This window comes from Macrosteles quadrilineatus, unplaced genomic scaffold (assembly GCF_028750875.1).
Source record: "Macrosteles quadrilineatus isolate MER2022 unplaced genomic scaffold, UCM_ALF_1.0 Scaffold_9__3_contigs__length_116548681, whole genome shotgun sequence".
In the NCBI taxonomy this organism is placed as follows: domain Eukaryota; kingdom Metazoa; phylum Arthropoda; class Insecta; order Hemiptera; family Cicadellidae; genus Macrosteles; species Macrosteles quadrilineatus.
The window spans coordinates 49,786,758-49,803,399 of record NW_026542602.1 but is presented as its reverse complement, the minus strand read 5'-3'; the positions used below and the strand labels follow the sequence as shown (position 1 = coordinate 49,803,399).

The following is a 16,642-nucleotide window of genomic DNA, read 5'->3' as shown; positions in this document are numbered from 1 at the left end:
GATGGCTTATTGTCGCACTAAATAGGTTTAATGTTAAAAGGATCGTTAATAGTAATTTACAATGTCTTTCGTGTAATTTAAGCACTACTTAACAAGCTCGTGAGGTAATTGAAATACTGTTGTAATTGCCAAAAGTGGCATTCTTACCTCAATATGTTATAGTTATATAACTTATCCTTATAAAATGAAATTTAATAGCATCATAAAATCTTAACAAACCTTAGTATTATTAGGCAATGTACCGGCATCGTCAAAATATCTATGGCCCTATATATAACCCTTCCTATACTGAAAATGTTTGAAATCGTCATAACACTTAAAAGTCATTTATTCCCAAACATTTTTTTTTATCTCCAAAATCCTGCAACGTTCAACAGACTCACTAGTCCTAGCCTTTAGGCCAACATGGTGCCGCACAGATCAGTACTTCATATTCATAGTATTTTATCCCATACAATTTAGTCGCATGTGAAAGGACCTTCTTTTTTCTTGTTTGTGTCAATTCTGCACCATACTACAGTATTTGCTTCGCTTTGGAAATTTAGTTAGATGCTCTTTCTATAGTCTGTATTGTGAAACCTGTCTCTTGACTGTCTACCTGGTACTGGTCCGGACCTTAAAACATCAAGCCAGTCAGATAGACGGAGGGTCATGAGACAGGTTCCATCATACAGACTATAGCTTAAGCCCCAGTATTTGCTCAAATACTCGTACAGTATTACAGTTACGGTTGTAGAATAGGGCATGCTTTGTACTAATAGAAACTAATTTGAAACACGTGCAGTATTCCTACAAACGGTCGTTTCAATTCAGTCCACGGACGTGTTTTTATTGTAATCAAAACTGTACAGCAAAGAGAGCGGGTAGAAAGGACCGGTCGTGAATAAGAGTTTTCATTCAGCCATATTTGTGTTCATTGTGTGTCTAACCGTGCCGCGAATATTGCTGCAACTGTTTCATCTCAGAATCAAGTTTTTTTGACGTCGTCGTTATTACGAAACGATCGTTGGAGTTTCTTACAAAGTTGCAAAGTATTACAAAGTATTATATAATATGAAGTCAAATATTCAGTGTGTGAATTGCACTATTGTGATTAAATTTTAACTTTGACAAAGAGAAGTATAAGTTCGTTCGGGTTTTTTCATCGTTTTCTGGGAGAATAAACAATTATTTCATATTAATTAGCGATTTCTGACAAACCCAAATTTGTTCATGAGGGTTCCTGAATTTCTTATTTTCTATTGAAGGAGTATATCTATGATGTTGTAATTAATTGGTATATACGTTGATAGAAAATAAAAACCTTTTAGACGGCAGCAAATAAATGGGAATTAAATTTTCGATGAGCAACGAAAATTCCAGCAACTTACGCAACTTTTTCTCGCCTTACCCTAACCAGAATAGTTGATGCACTTTAATATGAATTCGTTGTTGATTAAACGTTACACGTTCCGATAAAATCATTTATTTTTAACGTCTCCTCTTTTGCTAGTTTTGTTTTAAGGGGCTGTTTAAACTTTAATTTTTTGCTTGAGTGTACTTTTTAAGCACCCAAACGTTCCATAACTAAGTAGGAAGGAGTTAAATGGCCTCAAGTTTACTTTTCTCGTAGCCTCGTACACCAAAGTTGACCTTCAGAGGGCATTTACCGTAGGTCATTAGAGAGATTCATCACATACTCTTGTGTCAACGCCGTCAAATAGCCTTCTATTTTACCGTCAAATGACGCAATAACTCTGACACATTTTAGCAGATTCTACCATTTTCGAATACAGCTCCCTAGACACATTTTTACCATTGTGATCTCACTATTTAAACTCTATTGTTAGTCTGAATTAGTTTACTTATGGTGCAACATATATTTGATAGGGTTACTAGTACTATCAATATACAAAAAAATAGAAAATTCTGCTTATCTACATAAGAAGTGAACTGCATTACCATTTTTAGCATTAAGGACTAGAGCGATTAATTTTCTTTGCCATTGCATGTTTATTTTCTTCTGTTAAGTAAGATACGTTAAACGATTATATCAATTTTTATGTTGTAATCAATTTATTACCAGCCAAACTGATGCAGCTGTAATTTCAATAAAATCAATTCTATTCCGCAGTTGAGTATAGAATGACGGAAAATAAAGCCATTTTACATAATAAATATAAAAAACACTTTATAAATAATAAAAACTAAATGTGCCTTATACTGAAACAAAGACCTGGAATATGAACTTCCACGGATTACTAAAATAAGTTAAGCTATGAAATGTCATAGTAATATCCTAGTTAGATTATTTTCAGATACACTATATTTTATTTGAACTTTCAGGACGAATATTGGAGTGGACACACGGTAGCGCTGACCTAAGGTGACATATTTTGTTCAGTTCAGCTGATGCTTCTAAAGTTTTATTACATATGTTTGTATGACTCTGTCGGATAAAAGTGTTGAAATAGTATATTTCGTACCTAGGGCCGAAAATGAGGTTTTGCTGGCTCGAGATAGTTTTTAAGTTCGAGACGAAGTCGAGAACTTAAATCGATTGAGAGCTGCAAAACCATTTCGGTCCGTGGTTCGAACGCTATTTTTCACCACACTATTTCCTATTACCACTATTCGCCACTATAATAATGCACACTGATAGTCAACACAACTACAACTTTAAGGTTATGTGAAGAAATAATTTGAGGAATCAGCAAAAATAAAAATAAATAGTTGCTAGGCAACAGTGACAAAATTCTATTGCAATGCTATAAGATTATTTGTATTGTAAGGTACATATTTTTGTACCAAATAGTGTGATATTGTTTTTCAGTTGTTTTTGTTTGAAGGAAGAAACGTTTTGATTCATTCTTGTAGTTTGACTAAAATTCGTTATTGTTTGACTGCAGAGTTGATTAGTATGTCACACAAAATGTCACCTGGTCTTGAATGTTTAGTAATTTATTTCGTCCCAATTTGTACGTGAAATCTTCAAGCGTCGGTTCATATACAGAATGTGTGTTAATGTGTTAATTCAAAGATGAAATTAAACGCAGAATGTCTACAGTAAAGGCGGTAATGATATTAACACGCAACGCGGGAGTTTACCCCCTCACCTCAACCCCCTTTATATATATATACACGCACACACACACACTCGACGTAGAGACAGTAGGAGCGCGTCGTTTGTAACGCAATGTTCGTAAAGACTGTGAATATTACTACGTAGCATCGTCCTCTTTATGATACACTTCTGGTTCCTCCACACCCTTTCATTACGTTTGTTACGCCTCTTACGCGATAAACTCGTAGTATTGTGTACATTAGTTATATGTTAGATGAGTTCATCCACAATGCACACCTGATTGTGGTTTTTATACGATTTTTAATTTGGAAGCATCGTTTGATGTGTTACCTGTAGGAATGTTTGAGTACGCTGTTAACATAAACAGTAGTGGTTTACTTCTTATTTTAGCCTATATTGAGATAAGGTTCTTTACTATTAGATTAGGTTGAAGTAACAGAGAAAAACAGATTGGTAATAAATAGTTATGTTGGTTGAATGAAACTAAACGTTTAGTAAAAAAAAACTAAACTTTCTTTACATTTACTGGACAGAAGTAATGTGAAAAGTCTTTAACTAATCCCTTGCAAGCTATTTAATATATTTTTCTATTATTACAAATAAATTGTAATAAATTGTAAATTATTGTAATTGGTTCGCATTATTTCAGTACATTATTTAACCTTGGCTAACTCTCTGAAATTTAATTGCCCTCACTACCATTGTGTACGATAAAACACTCATTATTGTAGAAAAATGCAAATATTTTATTTTATTTTTAGCCAGTTAAAGAAGAAATAACAAAGTTCAGTTTAAAATATCCAAGCAAGCTTGAAAAACACTTTAATTACCTGGCTCTAAACCTCGTTGAAAACAGTAATGAAAGAGTTCATTTTTTAGACCCAAGTTCACGTTTTGTTTAAGTAATATTTATATAACTTATTTTCATTTAAATATTTTTTTAAGCTGCATTTGTCAATAGAATTAGATTAGAAATTTTTTGTTACTGTCTAATTTGCTAATATTTGCTGAATGTCCAAAAGTAGATCTATCAATTAAACTTGATAGTACTTGGTAGTAATAATAAAAGATTACCCTGGTTTTGTGGTTAAACTTTCACATGACGTTTAAAACAGAAAATGTATGATACTCACACAGAGAAAAGGTGATTTTTGTTGACATATAACTGTACCGTGTTTAGATGACCTTTGCACCCCCATAAAGGTCACATCTTTTGTAACTAGGGTTGATTGGCTGTATTGTTTTACCTCGGGCAATAAATGTCATTGTGAACTTTAAGGTTTGATATTTTGTTAGACTTATTTTCGCATGTTGTTTAAGCGAAATAGAATAGGAAGGCGGTATTGTCATCTCATAGGTACAGTTGGTCAGATCAATTCGGTTTTACACATGATTAGCTTTTGTTTATACAGTACTGTGTATTTTTGTTTATTTGTTTCGAAATGGATATTTTCACATAATATGTGCTATTTAATTGATTTTATTGACGAATAGGATTTATAGATGCTTACTGAAAATTAATCAGGAATGTGGGATTACACGCCAATAACCTCCAATAGTGGCTTTCAATAGTTGTGCACTGTCCGGGGAAATGTTCGATATCGGTCGTACTGATAACTACCAGCTCAACAATCAAACTGATCGAGTACGATATCGGTCGTACTGATAACTACCAGCTCAACAATCAAACTGCTCGAGTACGATATCGGTCGTACTGATAACTACCAGCTCAACAATCAAACTGATTGAGAACGAGGTAAAGGATCACAAAAAAAATATTTATATATACACTGTAAACGCTTATAAGATTTTTAGGTTTTGGTTGATAGCTATACAATATGTCATGGATGGAGGAGGATATCAAACATTGTGAAAATTTGCAGGTGCCTAATTAATTTTTTTTATGATAGGGTACCTTCTATTGTATTGCCCTTTTCTCCATTTACAAAAAGAAATGTAAGAGTCATTTGAAATTTAATGAAAAATACTAAGGATGAAAGTTAATCCACAACCATTTTTGAAAAAAAAAAATAATTCTACGATTAATGATATTATTTAATTTAACATTCGTTGAGTTTGAATATTATTTAATTAGAGAAATTATGTAATGTTTGCTTTTAATAGGATTGAACTAAACTAATATACAACTACTTGTTTTTAACAAACAGGTGAAGAGATGTCAAATAATGCTAAAGAGTAAAGCATAAAGAAAGAAAACGTTTTGTTTTGTGAGCAACCTGTCCGGAAGCATTAAGTAAATTTAAAACGCCATAATATTTACCGATCAAGGATTCGTCTCGTGTTACAAAAATTGCGAACTTTGACTACAATGTAGTTTAATGTATAACCAATCGTCTTGGTGATGTATACCATAGACACAATGTAGGCCTACTAAATGTGTAAAACATTCTTGATTCGATTATGTTCAATTTGGCAATATTATCGGACGTTAGATCATCACTTCTTACAAAAATGTTTGGTAGAAGTTTTGATGATAATTTATGAAAGGTTAATAATTTCAATGTTTTAAACTATAGCTAAAAGACACATTTACTTATGGACTATCTACGAATCAATATCATTAATTCTTCATCGTATTTGTATTGTTTTGCACAATATTCCTTAAGACTTAGCGCAAAGAGGGCGGGAAAGTAAATCTAAGCGATTGAACATTTTATTTGACGTGTATTGCGATTAAAAGTTGACAACGTCAGTCAAGCGTCCCGTATGATGGAGTGCGCCGATATTTATTGCTGTGTTATTCAAGGCAACTGACGCACCGGATTGACGTATGTTGGTTCCCGTCAGGAAAATGTCGACATTTTATATATATTTTTGTAAAATTGTATTTAAAGATGTAAATTGGTTTTATTTGCCTCTGAGATCGTTGCCACACTTTTATTTGATCTTCACAAGTGAACCTTTTTACATTTTTACATGTATAGATTATACATACGTTTCTGTAAAGGAAAGGTCTAGGTAAATTTGTATTGATAATAGATCAAAAAACTTAGACACGGTTATCTCTTGCTGATCAAACAAAAATATAAAAAGCTTTTACGCACGAAAAAACACGTTTAAAATAGTTTTCACATAGAATAAACGCGTTAAAGGAAAATTATGAAATGAAGTACAACATAGATTTTTATTGAAATAATATTATGACGTCACAGTAATATAGTTTTATTACATATTAATATATTAATATTACACATTTGTAGGGTAAAATAATATATTTCGGTTCCCAATTATTCTTAAATCTTCAATCGAGCGTACTTTTCAACAGCTGATGCGTGTTCCAGGTGCAAAAAGCCCGGGAGATACCCCGACGATCTTCCCGCCACTTCCGTCATCATCTGCTTCCACAACGAGGCGTGGTCCGTCCTCCTCAGGACCGTCCACTCGGTGATAGATAGGTCTCCCCCCAGACTACTGCACGAGATCATACTGGTGGACGACTTCTCTGATATGCGTGAGTACCTGGAGTTTGAAATATTTAAAACCCTTGCAAAATCTAGAGTCAAAGTCAGTATTATAGTCTGTAAGATGGTAGGTTACCTGTGTCTTGACCGGAGGGGCCAGTCCCAGGTAAACGGAGAGTCAGGAGACATGTTTCATCATGCAGACTTTAGCCCATGTTGGTGAACCGGAGTTGATTGTACAGTATACCACAAGTCAGTGATATAAGATTGCAGGTATATAAATTTATAATTTTGTTCAGTTGTTACGTAGATTACCTGTGCACTCTTCGTAACAGTTCATAATGTATCTGTGTACTTTGGTACATAACCTGTAGCTTTTTTTTAAACTGTTATCTACATAGTTTCAACGTTTTTATTGAGCTTGTGTGTCGTGAAACATTTAAAAAGTATTGTAAAATCTACTATTGTTTCTACCGATCTTCGTGTTGGATGAGTTAAATGACTACAGTATGATAAATACCTAGGGGAGAGCTGGTCTGGTAGAGCGCAGGACTACTGTCCCCGAGATCTTGTGTTCAAATCCAGGTCATCACCAATAGATTTTATCCAAGTGATCATCCGCGACCCCCTCTAGAACTAGACGGAAGTGATGTGGAAACGATTCGGGGCAAGAGGCTAGTAGTAGTAGAGTTTAAAGCAAATATTTACTTTTTATCAGCTCCTAATCTCTTTTACACCCCTACACAGTGTTTGCTAGGAAACTCATCGGTGTAAAAATATTATTATAATAATTGCCAAAAATATAGTCTGTTTCAAACATAGCAAATCCATTCACAAAACTATTCATTATATTCAACTTATTACCAATTTGATTTTTGTATAGATAGTACTGCCACAACATAAAGCATAGTCATGTGTAGCATCCCACCAATCCTAAAGGAGGTGATGTGACATTTTTCCTGAAATTACACTATTTTTTGCATTTAGTCTGTGTAAACGAATCTCATAAAAAGGAAAAAAAATATTATGCTTGATTTATTTTACTCCCCTTTGAGCTGCTGGATAAAAAGAAAATTGCTATCGTAGTTGACATTATTCGCGACAAAAAGTTGGGAACGAAGAAGGTCGAAGCTGTTTCCGTTCGCGGCCAAATTGCCCTTAAATCATCCCCTAAGATCTAACCCCCTTCTACCCCCCATCATCCCCTACTTGCGCCTAATGATCTACAAAATGTGCAGTCGGTTTGTGTTTCAAATTGATTAGCTTCATGTACAAAGCAAAAAAATATTCACCACAATCCGATGATAATTTTTTCCGTTTATCTAATTCAAAATTTCAACTATTATCTTGCTAGCATCCCCAAATGAAACACTTTACTAGAGTAACTTCAGTTGGAAACTTATAACGCAATATAAACCTTAACAGACGATTCCAAATTGTTTATTCTCATTTTAGATTTGTATGAGTAGATTTTTTTCAAATTTCACGTTGAAATTCGCCACCGAACGAGAGGTTATGTCGTACAAAAACATCCCTTAGTGGTCTTTGTTGTCTTTAAAATACTTTAGACGAAACCCCTGTTTACGAAAATTGGGTTACTTCAAACGTTCATACTTTTCCTACCAATAATGTAATCGGTGTAAACTAAATGTGTATAAGCTTAGTGCTACAAGCAGCTGCTTTGGATCCTAATTCATCAACGTTTACGATTGTTTACAATCGAAATTTACTAATGAGTTTACAAAGGCTAATTTTTACTCCCTAGGTACAGACGAAAGACGAAACGATCAAATCACTAAACAAAAAGGTGAATGTTTCCATTAGAAAATTAAATTGAAAAAAAGTAGTTTTGAGAGGTCATCTTTAAATGAAAACTGTTAAATTTTTGTAACATAGTTTGTTCAAATAATGAATGTGACGAAAAATATAGTTTATCACACGGGCAAAAAGTTTCTTTTCAACCCAACATTTTCCAACTTAGAAAAAGGTTGTAACTTTACCTCGGGTCAAGAGTCACTTTAGGCCCTAGTGATGAAATGCACTATTGTGTGCAGTTGAGAAAATAAAAAGAACATTGATACAAAATTGGGAAGGTGTGTGGCAAATTGTACAATGACCCAAAAATCGTCCAAACTGTACAGAAGATTTTTTAACAAACTTGTTTACACTCAGTTTACATAATTTACCAAATTTGATTTGCAATTTTATCTGCCGTCAACGTAACGAGATTTGGAGGACATAAACAAGTTGAGTTCTGATGACGTTGTTTATACAAACGTAGCAAGTGCTGACGTCGTAAAAAGAAGCGGGGTCGATCTAAGTTTTTTACATCTTTCACTAACTGCTACGGTGAACAAGTGAAGTTATAAAGTGAAGGGTAGGTAGCTGACTCATAGGACAAGCTGGAAAATGAGTTTTCACAAGTTTTTCCGTTGGTTTTGATTTTTTCGCAAATGCAATTGTGCAAAGGTACTTTAAGATTTTATTTTTGTAATAAATTGCAAAATATGTTGTTATGTGTTAATGTCATGTTAACTTCTTGATCAGCATCGTACGTGTTATAAAATTACCTGAAAAAAATATATATATACGTCTAATAACATTTTGTAATAGAAAAAAAGCTAAAAAAGAAGCTAGGCTAGGTGGACAACGCTATTCCATTTCAAATCAAATGTTTCAAAGGTATCGATTGAAATACCAACATTGCCCTTAATAGTACGTTATAGGATACCGTTTACACGTACAGTACATCAAATAACAAAAAGCACAATTGGAGCAATATTTAAAATAAAATATATTCATATTAGACGAACAAACTTGATTTTCTCTTTCGATTGATAGTATATTTTTTACTTATGCTTACCCCTGTTTAAGTAAAAATTTTAAATAAAATAAATTTTGCTAAAAAAGGAAAAGACCGCGTAGTAATGAATACAGAGGGTTTGGTCTATGTTAATATCTATATTTTAGACGGTTTTTTCGCTTTGTTTATTCTTTTGAGCAGTAAACCAAATATTAACCAAATAAATGACTACAAAATACGTTAGCAAGTATTTCACAGCTGATCGTTGTTTGTTCATTTTCCTACAATAAAAGCCCGAAGCCGCCTTATCGCAGCAGAGAAAGGACGGCGTAAAAAACAAATTACTCTTTTTCCCTCCATCCCGCGTTGATGGTGTTTTGGTGACGGGCGGTGTGTAATTAGCGCGGGAAAAACATCTCTTTTCAGCGGGAAACTTGTGATTAGCTGTCCATCACGCTTTTAAATTTTATTTTACCAAACTAAACATTCGAAAATTGAATGTTGTAACAAGTGTGTCTTTTTGGAAACTATTTTTCGGAAATTGATTAAAAGTGTATATAGTTTTTAAAAACTTAATAGTTAATTGTGTGCCTACCTGCTGCAAAAAATTGGGATTAGGTTGAAAAAGGCACAATGCAAAATAATAGCACTAACCTGTACTGTTTAGACAAAAAAAAATGGTACTACCCCCAATGCTGTAAGTACGGTTCAAAATCTACTGCAAGTTTTTTTTATTTACTCCTCCCATAAAATATTATTGTTACTTCCACTGCTTATTGACAAAGGTTGTGACAAGCTAATACGAATAAATATGTGCTGATACCGTTTATTTTATTTTGTTTCTGATGTATACTTCAGCCACCGTCAACGAACGCTAATCTGTACGGTTGGTTCATAAGCCACCAGCCACTCCTAGATTCCTCTCTACCAGGATACGTTGATGTGACTAGTGACTTTTATGACGACTACAGAGCAGTAGGCGGAATGTAATTGTAAGATGTGAAGTGGCGACAGTGCGGCACCTATACTTACCATACAATACGTCTGTCACATAACTGTCACATAATGTGTCAAGCAGTCGTCATCGCGTCACCACATAACGGGCCACAGGGAATACTGTGCGAATGTGTGTAGGAGCGCTACAGGTTTGAAAAGTATCGAATCTGGGAAGGAAGGAGGATTAAAGTTATGGATCTGTGTATTTTTGCTGCAGCAAGGTAGGCTCATGTTATGATAAGGAAATTGTCTAAGAAAATCTTTTATTTTATATATGTATTTAACGTGTTTGTAAACAATCTTGATAATCTTACATAACTTTTTATTCGGCTACGATTAATCACGTTTGTGGGCCTATTAGGGTTGTATTTAATAATTTTTATAAGTATGCCATTTTAGGAAAGGTCATTTATTTGTACTTAGCCGAGATTTTTACCCATGTAATGACTTACACGTGTCAGAGTTATGGCGTCATTTGACGGTAAAATAGAAGGCTATTTGACGGCGTTGGCCCAAGAGTGTGTGATGAATCTCTCTAATGACCGACGGTAAAATGTCCTCTAAAGGTCCTCCTTTACTGTAGGTTGTAACGAAATAAGTAAACCTTTAGCAAAAATAATTTTTAACTACGTAAGAGTATTTTTGTCATACTTCAGTAAAAACAGCCGTTTTTAATACATGCGTTGCAGGTTTCAAGTAGCATTATTACTCTCTAGGGAGTAAAAGTCGTTTTTAGTCTCTAGGGATTTAAAAATAGCTGTTGTAAACAGTTGTAAATTTTGATTGTGGCAATCGTATCCATGGAAATTATTTATCGGTTGATTTATTAGGTAAGGTTTTAGCCTATTGTTGTCGATTGCAATGGACGAAATGATTGAATCGCTTACTTAACAGCTGCTTATTTGCATTAGCAGAATTGAAAACAATCTGGAAGTCGTTTTGAGAGGTTATCTTTAAAACACATTATTTCGTTTTCTAGCTAATTTTGTTAATTAATGATGCAATATGACGAAAAATATAGTTCACCACACGGGCAAAAAGAGTCACTTTAGGCCCTAGTGATGAAATATACTATTTTAGTATAACTTTTTTTTTATCACCACACAATAAAGTAGACCTGGCTACAGTTAGATATTATATTTGTGTACAAAATAATCTTGATACCGAACCTGTTATGTTGTCAAACCCCAGACTACCTATTAACTACAGGCTATAGTGCACCGTTGACCTCTCGGTCCGTTGCACAGTTATTGTTGAGGTCAGAACGAATGGAAGCGATTTTTTGCAACCTTTATCGAATAAGCGGCTCAATCGTTGCCCAAGCTTTGTCGTGAAGCAGACTGCATTCGTCAAGCTATTGTTGCTTGGATGGCTCACCGTTTTGTACAATTTCATGTAGCCACATTCAAATATACTTTATAGACTGTAACTATAGAATTTGTTTTATATGGATCGGGTTATTGGGAAATTTATTAGGGCTAAATGGGTTGTTAATCTTACCATGTAATGTAACAATTTGAAGAAAAAACCGTGGTGCAATCTGTTGAGATGGTCTACCAACTTGACAATATTCTGTGTCAAGTGATAAATCAATCAGCTGTTTGCTATGGTACTGCATTGTTTTAAGTAATATTTAACCCATTACACTATTTCCCACTGGTCAGATGGTCATGAACTTGGCTAAAATGTTAACACATGGGAAGTCTACTAATCGGAGAAATTTGCTCTAAATATAATTACAAAGAGGAAGGTTCTTTATTTTACTTTTAGCCTATTACAATTACTTTAGTCTTATTAAGAAAGGTATGTTCCTTGTTTTTTCGTGTTATTATAAACGTGCAAATTAAATACATGATAAAGACAAGGAACTGTTTTGTTGTAAAACTAGATCTATTCCATTTTTACCATTTGTTTTATGGCAATTAATTGTACTTAGCACGGAGAACGGTACGTTTTTACCTTCAACTCTTCAATACATAACTAAGATGTACCTAAATGTAGCAAATATTGTCCAGGAATTAAATAATCTTATGCGGAATTTTTGGAGAACCCCTTTTAGCGAATTTCCCTATAGGGAAGTAGCTATTACCGTAGGTGGCACAGTAAGACCTAGACCCGGGACCGATTTACTTTTTCATTTTGATGTCCCCAGAGGCCAAAAACACTATTCGTTCAAATTTTTATATATGTATATATATATATACTTATATATATATACGTCCGTGAACGCGATAACTTGAGTAATTTTTGTCCGATTTTGATGAAATTTGGTTTTAAGATGTAAAGCGGGATAAACTTGAATGAGTTCGCGAACCAGCACGATCGGACCATGGGAACGGGGCTTTACGGGGGGTTTTATGGGGGAAAAATTGGTTTTTCTCACTTTTGACCCTCAAAACACAAAATTTCCCAATTCCTCTATAGACCTTTTTAAAGAGCTTAAAAAAACAAATAATTTAGTATATAAAAGTATTTTTGTTCGATTATTAGTAACGGAGAAAATTAAAAAAATTGTAAATTTAAAATTCCCATGTTATTTTTATGGAGAATATTGTCAAATGTTGTAGTTTGCTTGTTTATGAATATATTTTGATCAAACATGGCAAATTTATTTATTTTGTACTAAGCTATCAATATTTTACTCAAAAACACACTTTATTAGTTTCCTTGTAGCAGCAAATCTAGGTACTCATAAAACCTAATGTTATTAAAATAGATTTAACTGAAAATCAATTCAGACAAATAGAAATTCGCTTAGTCGGCAGGTTTGCTGCGGCGGGGGTATTATGTTAACATACCAGTACAATAGTTGGCGTAGAGGTAACTTCTAACCTAGATTCGTAATGAATTTATTGACAAATTTATCTAAGAACAGACGGTATAAATTTGTATGACATGTGATAAGGGTATACATGCTACAACATACAGTAGTTGTAGATAAAAATCACATCAATGTTTCAAAAAACTTAAAAAACAAACATTTCAATCTTCTCTAATTGGACTTAAAAATAATGAAACTGGCAGTTTAGACTCGGCGTTTTCATGTGCGAAAAGTAATAAAGTATTAAATATTACGCCAGTACAGTAGCGCTTTAGGCCACGTTTGTGCACCGAGTTGGCGGAATAGTGAATGCCCAGACGTGATGGAATTAAAAACTCACTCATCAGTAGCATATGGCGAGCAGGCGGCGTGGATTTATGAAGGAACTTGCACAGCAACGGGTGTAGAGCTTTGGATGAATACATCTACCAATTTGTATTTGCTTTGTACTTTATGACAAAATGGAAGTAGATTTATTTCAATGTATATGAGTGTTTTGACGTATTCCGGTGAAATTCATACCATTGAATTGGTAATTAACGTAGGAATTAGGCATCCCATCATATAGATCGGTTGAGAGTTTTTCAGTCTAAGAAAGCGTAGATTATGAGTCTCGCATAAATATTTTATATATTGAAGTCCCTTTTCCTTGCTCGATTTCACATAGGCCTACTATGATAGATAACTAGGACAAGAACGCTACGGGGTTTATTAGGTTTATCTGTGGGTAGTGCATCTTTGAAATGGCATACTTTTTTAGTACTAATCTCATAAAGTAGTTGATACATTGTGTATGCAAAATGAAATACTGTAGTATATTTCATCACTAGGGCGTAAAGTGACTCTTTTCGAACCGAGCCCAAGGGCTGAACCATCGAAAATGAGCGAGGGTTGAAAATACCCTTTTTTGTCCGTGTGATGAACTTTATTTTTCGGCGACTCGCAACATTAACAAACTAAGGACACAGAAATACTTTTCATGTAAAGACGACCTTTAAAACTACTTCAAACTCATTTTATATTTTGCTAATACAAACAATCAGCTGTTTAGTAAGCGATTCGATCATTTCGTTTATTAGACTACGATTACTGAATATGTACATTATACTATCGATATGTCGAACTCTATGAGAATGCAACAATATGCTACAACCGATTAAATTAAACGATACATAATTTTGATACATGCGATTGATTGTATTGTAATAGCTGAATTTTACCCCCTAGCGCGCGTATTAAAAACAGCTGTTTTGCTGCAGAATTGCGAAAAACTGTTATGATTGAACGAAAAATAGCAACAATACAAACAGCTGTTTAGGTCAGAAAATATGCATGTCCGATATTAAACAAACGCATAAGTTATTAGAAACCCTACGAAACATGGCGCGGCGAAAGATGAACACTGTATAATAATAGTCTGTCTTCTTTCCTTAGTTTAACTCATACATATAGGCTTAGAACTTATACAACCTTCTTGAAGGGAATTTAAGTCGAATTTACAATATATTACTTTGGAAGAATTTGGTATAAACTAAATTAATATCTAACGTAAATGTATACAGTCGAACAGTAACTTCAGTAAAATAAAATTGTACTTTTTTCTTGTTATGGTTTTATTACAAATTACCTATGTCTAAATCAATTAATTATGAAAAAGCTATAATCCTGCAGTATTTTCATTGCAATACACTTGACACTCATATGTTTGCGTTTGGCAAAGCAGCAAAAATTGAAAGACCTTAACGACTTGTATATAAGAAAAGTAAATTATGTATTGCATTAACATTTAAAGTACGAAGCTAATCAAGTAACGAGCTATTATGTTGAATCCAGCCAAAGTATGCAAAAGCGAACAGGTGATTAGCTAGGTGGGATTTGAGCTAACTTTCGTTTGGAATGAAACAGTTTTCCTCGTTTTGTAATTACAAAAAGTATGTTTAGCTTACACAAAATTTCATTTGGATGAAGGGATTGCGCTAATTATCCTACTGGTGTCATCATAATGCCATTTTCTATGAAAAAAGAAAATCGCCCTGGAAAGTAATCCATACTCGGCAGCTGCTAAATGAAATGATGTATATTATCTCTTTACTAATTACTTTATAATCTTATGTATTTTTGCTATTGATGTACTATTACTTCTTATAAGCTTAAATACTTACACTCAAGATTCGATATGTTGTTTTTTTCTGTTTGATTTTCACCTCTTTTAACACATTTTAATTTGTGTAATAGTATTTTGTTACAAAGTGTTAGTGATTTTCCTGTTGCATGAAACCTTAGAATTCGTTTCGTTAAAAGCTAATGATATTAAAAAAGGGAATAAATCTAACATGTTTTAAAAATAAATATTTTAGTAAAGATCTAAAAAATATACATGAGAAAATCCGCGTAGTCACCAGGTTTCTGTAGTGAATAATTATAAATTATTATTAAAAGTTTCGAAAATTGGCCTAATATTATGTATCGACACCTCCGAGTATAATTCATTTAGGCTATGTCTATTTTTAATATATTTATCCTATCTATATATCAATAGGCAAGCATGTTTCTTTAAAACATTTTTTCTCAGCTCGTGAGCATCTCAGGGAAAATATAAGCATACTGTTATAGAAATATATTTTCTTGGAGATGTGCAGAATCCCTTTATAAATTCAAATAGGCTCAAAATAAGTACACAAAGTTGATAAAAAATTAAAATTGGCCTTGGGTTGCCATGCTGGTGACGAAATAACAACGAAATATAAACAGAAAATCGAATCAAATTAAAGAAATTCCAATCATCTGTTTTTAACTTTTAAAATATTTTTTATTATTATTTATTAGTTTCATTAAATTGTTATTACTAATCAGTTTTGTACAAGTGCTAACCAGGTACGCCAGCCGCAACAGACGGGCTTTTTGTCCATAGTTGTAGTTAGTGCTAAGAAGTTATTTTTTGTTCACTTATTTGTAAATAAAAGCACTTTTTAATTTTTTTTTCATTTACATTTTTTTACAATCACCTGTTTTATTTACATCATGGGTTGAAAATTGAGAAGTTTACACCATACGTATTTTTGGTCGAGATCTCGACCACGGAGCGACCTCTATTATATAAACATCATGTGGTATGAGGAATTTAAAATCTTCGCTTTCAATTTATAATTTAAACTTTATTACACCGTCGTAGTCAATTTCATAACATAATTAGCCTATGAAAATGTGCAATTTTACAAAAAGTCAACGTTTCACCTCTCTGCTAAAATTTCAACATAAAATCACTTCACGAATTCGTCCGCCAGAAAACAGCAAATACTTTATCTAATTTTACCACCTCATTCGATAAGACCAGAAAACTCTATACGTACTCCCAACACAATGTTAAAACAGCAACACTCGTAAACCCACTTTGTGAGTCGTTTCCAGATTTTACTTCCGACAGTTAAGTCGAGTGTTTTCTCATAGTTTTATTGCGCGCAAGTCTGGAAGCGTTGTAAAAATATCGCAGCAGATAGCGCGAGTTGTGTTACGACCAGCTGGTCACGTGGTCTGAA

The 16,642-nt window shown here is 33.5% G+C and overlaps 1 protein-coding gene across 4 annotated transcripts in view; it reads left to right on the top strand.

The window, feature by feature from the left end:
- Positions 1 to 16,642, top strand: part of LOC129001968 (putative polypeptide N-acetylgalactosaminyltransferase 9) — a 405,810-nt gene that overhangs the window by 362,118 nt on the left and 27,050 nt on the right. For all 4 annotated transcript variants that reach the window (XM_054429421.1, XM_054429418.1, XM_054429420.1 and 1 more), the window contains one exon: positions 6,367 to 6,536. In XM_054429421.1, the coding sequence (XP_054285396.1) occupies positions 6,367 to 6,536 (170 nt within the window). The remainder of the gene's footprint in view (positions 1 to 6,366; positions 6,537 to 16,642) is intronic.